The 5,932-nt window shown below is 46.1% G+C and overlaps 1 protein-coding gene across 1 annotated transcript; it reads left to right on the top strand.

Annotated features, from left to right (window-relative positions):
- The first annotated feature begins 2,152 nt into the window (after positions 1–2,152).
- Positions 2,153–3,091, top strand: LOC128830200 (olfactory receptor 51G2-like). Its single transcript, XM_054015986.1, has one exon. It carries the CDS (start codon positions 2,153–2,155, stop codon positions 3,089–3,091), a length of 939 nt encoding a protein of 312 aa, XP_053871961.1.
- Positions 3,092–5,932: the final 2,841 nt, after the last annotated feature.

Raw genomic sequence — 5,932 nt, 5'->3', positions numbered from 1 at the left:
TCCGGATGGAGGCTACAGACTGACAGAACAGAACCTGAGGAGAACCAGTCAGCTATTAACCCAGGGACAGAGGAGCTACTAGACTTCTGTTTGCTGACAAGCGACTGAATGAAGGCTGAGACACTGTGATCTTTTCAGGTTCTGAAGAAATCCAGATGACAGACGCTACATTTTAAGTCCCACTCTCACCTGAGAAATCATCTCTGAAAGTATCAGAGGAGTAGCCGTGTTAGTCTGGATCTGTAGAAAGCAACAGAGAGTCCTGTGGCAACTTAAAGACTAACAGATGTATTGGAGCATAAGCTTTCGTGGGTGAATACCCACTTCGTCAGACGCATGTAATGGAAATTTCCAGAGGAAGGTATAAATATGCAGGCAAGAATCAGTCTGGAGATAACGAGGTTTGTTCAATCAGGGAGGGTGAGGTCCTCTTCTAGCAGTGAACACCAAGGGAGGAGAAACTGCTTTTGTAGTTGGTTAGCCATTCACAGTCTTTGTTTAATCCTGAGCTGATGGTGTCAAATTTGCAAATGAACTGAAGCTCAGCAGTTTCTCTTTGAAGTCTGGTCCTGAAGTTTTTTTGCTGTAAGATGGCTACCTTTACATCTGCTATTGTGTGTCCAGGGAGGTTGAAGTGTTCTCCTACAGGTTTTTGAATATTGCCATTCCTGATATCTGACTTGTGTGCATTTACCCTTTTACGAACGGACAGTCCAGTTTTGCCGATGTTCATAGCAGAGGAGCATTGCTGGGACATCATGGCGTATATAACAGTAAATCAGAAAGTAAATCAGAGGGGAAAGAATGGGTTGACATGTGTGTATTAAAGAAAAGAGGTGTAGATGTTATGCCAAAACTTCTCATTGTAATACAAATATTACAAATCAAACTTTCATGACACGCACGTATGTTGAAAGCCAGCAGTAGAGTTGTTGGAATCTCTACAGGAAGGAGTAGTGGAAACTTCACTGCTTAATGGCTTTTGCTTTAGAAAGTATTTCAGAAGTTCTCCACATACTGTTTGCAATGGGTTTGTGCTATTAACTCTCTGCAGTAAACAATTGTATGATACTTACATTCAGGGCCATGTACACAATCCCTCTGCAATACCTCTCTAAGTCTCAGTTTCAGTAGTATAGAGATGAGGTGCAGGTAAGAGGAGTGTTATAGTGGTTTTATGAAATTTACACACATCACCTCTTACACACGCATGTCAGAAGTAACTTGCCTCAACTGGATATTAGGGGAAACCTAGCGTTTGCACCGGTCATACTGTGAGGATGAAGAGAAGTCTGTAGGATGATCCACTTCTCTGGATTCAGACAACATAGGCCAGGTAAAGCACTTCAGCTTTTCTTGGAGAGATTCTTGGGGGTCAGAGTGTATCACTGGGAGCATTTGGTAAGGGAAAGTTAATAGAACCCAAGTTCTGATCAAATTTACACATTTAAACGTGGAGTGATGTAGTTGAAGTCACTATTATTGAATTAGCTTCTATGCAGGACAGATAAATACAATGACCATTTTCACCATGCACTTGCCATGTGTTAACACACGTCATGATACAATGGGCCACAATCAGAAGTTAAGAGCCAGAAAGGGTGTCCGTGTGAAGGTCACAATGTAAAATGACAGTGTTCAAGTAGGCTGCGGAACGCAAAGCCACAAAATATCAATGGGACCAAAAGCTTAGAACCTTTCAAAGATTGACTGAATGTGTATATGGGTAACCACAAAATCCAATTCCAGTATTGAGGATTGTTTTAAAAAGTCTTGGAATGGCCCACAACCTTCCTGATTTACACCACAAAATATGTCTTGCTAGTAGGTGTCAAGGGAAACTTTTCCTGGGAGCAGGTAATCTCATAGCTGCCTATTACAGGGCTTCTTCCACCTTCCACTGAAGTATCTAGAACTGGCCACTAGATACTGAACTAAATGGACTGCAAATCTGATCCAGTCTGGCAATACCTATCTTCCTATCGGTGGTGTAAATCCAAGACTATATTTTTGCTGATCTTCCTTGAGCTCCTGGGAGTCTCTAGAATTGCACAGAGAGCAGAATGGTCTCTCATTAAATATCATCTAGTCACCTTTTCTTTTTCCTTTCAGGAAGGAAAGTCCAAAACTCCTGGAACCCGCCCTGTACATTATGTCAGCTGTCAATGACACCAAACTCAAATACTCAGTGTTCCTTCTCACCAGGATACCTGGGCAGGAAGACATCCAAAATCTCTGGATCTCTCTAACCTTCTGCTTCATTTACGTTTTTTCAATATTGGGAAATTCAACTATTCTGTTCATTATAAAAACAGATCCAAGCCTCCATGAGCCCATGTACATTTTCCTTTCCATGTTGGCCGTCACAGACCTTGGCATATCGATATCCACCATGCCGACAATACTGGGCATATATTTGTTTAACTCTAGGGAGATCAGCCTTGATGCCTGTTTTGCCCAGCTGTTCTTCATCCACTCATTTGCATTCACTGAATCCTCCATACTCTTGTTTATGGCATTTGACCGCTTTGTCGCGATCTCTAGCCCACTGAGATATGCTTCCATCTTAACCCTGCCAAGAGTATCCAAGATGGGACTGGTGTGTGTGCTAAGAGGGGTGGCCGTATCATTCCCATTCCCCTTTCTCCTGAAACGATTGCAATACTGTCGAGCCAATGTCCTCTCCCATTCCTACTGCCTGCACCTGGATGTCATGAATCTGGCTTGTTCGGACATCACAGTCAACTACATCTATGGCTTGTTCCTTACAGTCTTCACGGTGGGGTTGGATTCACTGCTCATCTTCCTTTCTTATGTGATGATCCTCAAAACTGTGCTGAGTGTTACATCACACACGGAGTGCCTCAGGGCCCTGAACACCTGTGTCTCCCACCTCTGCGCTGTCCTGTTCTTCTACATACCAGTTATTGGCTTGGGTTTGATACACAGATTGGGGAAGGGCTCATCTCCTTTACTACAGATTGTCCTGGGCTACATCTACCTGCTCGTCCCACCCCTGATGAACTCAATCGTGTACAGCGTGAAAAGCAAACACCTTCGTGCAAGGATAATCAGAGTGTTCGTCAAGTGAAAGATCAGTGCTGGCTCCAGCGCTGCTGACCTGGGAGATGAAAAACACCAGCCACCTATTCCTTGCTAGACCCTTACATCTGAGACGACATGAGCTACTGATCTCCACTCTGTAGAGAGAGGTTCAGCCAGGGTTTAAGGCCTGGAGCACTGGGAGAGGGGCTGGTGAGGGGGGACAGCTCACTGGGGGATGGAGACCAAGGCAGTCAGCAGCATTTACGAAGGGCTTGTCTACATTACCAAGTTTTGTCGATGAAACTAATGTCGACATGAAAAAATCGACAAAAGCAAAGTCACCAAAGCGAGTCTACATTTTCTCCCTCTGTCGATAGATTGTGTCCACATTCAGGGCACTATTGTTGACAGCGTGAACAATGCACTGTGGGTATGTATATGTGATGTTACTGACATAACCTGTGACCGTATAGATCATTTTTGCAACCACCCTTATATATTTGCAGCAAATATTGTACAAAGGCTGTAAGTTGTCTATGGAAAGGTTATGATTTACTGATTATGATTATGCTGTCTGTATGTGTGTATCATTTTTGTAGTTGAACTTACGAATATTGGCTATGTACTTGTATTTTAATGTGTTTTGATTCTAAGTAGCCTCAGTGAAGCATTTGGTCAACTTCTTGAGAAGGGACTATTGTCAGTAAGTGCCCAATCAAGAAGCACTTAACTGACAATGGACTTTGGGAGACGCCAATCCACAACTGAGCTTTCCTGTGAATGTTCAAACTAACATGTAAACAACGGCGTCAGCCTGTAAGGAACTGAGTCATGTATGGACATGTGACTTGCCCATGTGGCTCCAGTCTCCATCTTGCTGCTGTAATTTTCCACAGTAAGAACAGAGAAGTGTCCTTCCACAGGGCAGAGACTATAAAAAGCCCTGGAAACTCTCCCATTTTGTCTTCAATCCTGCTTCTTGCCTCTGGAGGGACCTTGCTACAAACTAAAGCTCTCAACAAAGGACTGAATGACCCATCCCAGCTGTGAATGTTTGTACTCCAGAGACCTGATTTGAGCCTGCAGTTTATTCCATCACTGCTACAAGTCTTAAACCAAGAACTTTCCCTTTACTGTATGTAATTGATTCCATTTAACCAATTCCAGCTCTTATCTATATTTCTTTCTTTTTATGAATAAATAAATCTTTAGATTTTAGATTCTAAAGGATTGGCAACAGCGTGATTTGTGAGTAAGATCTGATTTGTACAGTGACCTGGGTCTGGGGCTTGGTCCTTTTGGATTGGGAGAACCTTTTTTCTTTTACTGGGGTGTTGGTTTTCATAACCATTCATCCCCATAAGGAGTGGCACGGTTGGGGATACTGGGAAACAGGAGAGTCCAAGGGAATCGCTTGTATAACTTATGGTTAGCCTGTGGGGTAAAACCAGAGTCTTCTCTGTTTGGATGGTTTGGTTTGCCTTGATATGCAAAGGAACCCCAGCCTTGGGCTGTAACTGCCCTGCTTTAAGCAATTTATCCTGAATTGGCACTCTCAGAAGTGTCCCACCAAGGGCAGCATTGTTACAATATCCCACAGTCCCTGGTGACGCCATCTGTCTCTGGGTGTTGTGGGAAGGCGGAAACGGAGTGTGGTGCATCCTGGGATGTGCAAAATGTCCCATCATGCACTGCTTTGTGTCCCAGCCCTCCAGTGGTTTCCGGCTTCCTTTCGTGCTGTTTTTCCAACTCTCAGTCTTTGTAGTGCGCACCAGCATCTGCAATGAGATAGGATGGATCGTGTATTTCTCTCTCTCTCTTTCTTCCCTGTGTGCTGTTAACTGTCGTGAGGATATTGCGCATGGCAGCACAGTTACTCGTGAAGTTACTGACAGAGGACGACTCGCAGGTGCCCAACATTCTGCCTGATATGGACGGCAGCAACTTATCAGTGCCTTTGGCATTCTCAAAGCAGCTGCATACGTAGACCGTCACTTCTGGGCTAGGGAAACAAGCTCTGATTGGTGGGATCGCATTGGCATGCCGGTGTGGGATGAAGACCAGTGGGTACAGAACTTTAGGATGCGTAAAGCAACCTTCCTGGAGCTATGTGCTGAGCTGGCCCCCGACCTGCGGCACATGGACAGCAGAATGAGAGCTGCCCTTTCAGTAGAGAAGCGTGTTGCAATCGTTGTGTGGAAACTGGTGAATCCAGACTGCTACCGGTCAGTTGCAAATCAATTTGGAGGGGGGAAGTCCACTGTTGGGGCTGTATTACTCCAAGTGTGCAGGGCAATAAATCGCATCTTGCTACAGAAGACCGTGATACTGGGAAATGTGCAAGAAGTAGTGGATGGCTTTGCAGAGATGGGTTTCCCTAACTGTGGCGGTGCAATTGATGGCACACAAATTCCAATTTTAGCACCAGACCCCCTTGCATCGGAGTACATCAATAGGAAGGGATACTTCTCCATGGTGGGAGGGAGTGCGGGGCTCGAGATCTGGGAGGAAGTTTGGCTGTGGGGTGCTGGCTCTGGGCTGAGACAGGGCCTTGAGGTGCAGGAGGGGGTCAGGGAGTGGCACTTCCCTAGGGTGGCGCAGCTCCCAAAGTTGCTGGCATTCACACCCCTCTGGCAGAGGCTTCTAGGCGGGCGTAGGAGGGCAGGGGGCTGCTGTTCCTGGCCAATAGGAGCTGTGGAGTTGGCGCTCTGCGTGGGGGAGCATACGGTGACACCCCCCCCACGGGCCGGAGGGACATGCCGGCTGCTTCTGGGAGCGGGGTGGAGGAAGAGAGGCAGAGAGGGCAGGGAGCCGCCTGAGCCCCGGCCTGCCGCGCTGCTGCTGGAACATCTCTGTGTGCCCCTGGTGGGGAGGGGGCAGCAGGTTT

The sequence above is a fragment of the Malaclemys terrapin genome, chromosome 1, assembly GCF_027887155.1.
Source record: "Malaclemys terrapin pileata isolate rMalTer1 chromosome 1, rMalTer1.hap1, whole genome shotgun sequence".
NCBI lineage: Eukaryota > Metazoa > Chordata > Testudines > Emydidae > Malaclemys > Malaclemys terrapin.
The sequence above is the reverse complement of the archived record's forward strand: the minus strand, read 5'-3'. Positions and strand labels throughout refer to the sequence as shown.

Coding starts and splice junctions, on each gene's coding strand:
- LOC128830200 (XM_054015986.1), top strand. CDS start 2,153: ATGTCAGCTGTCAATGACACCAAACTCAAATACTCAGTGTTCCTTCTC.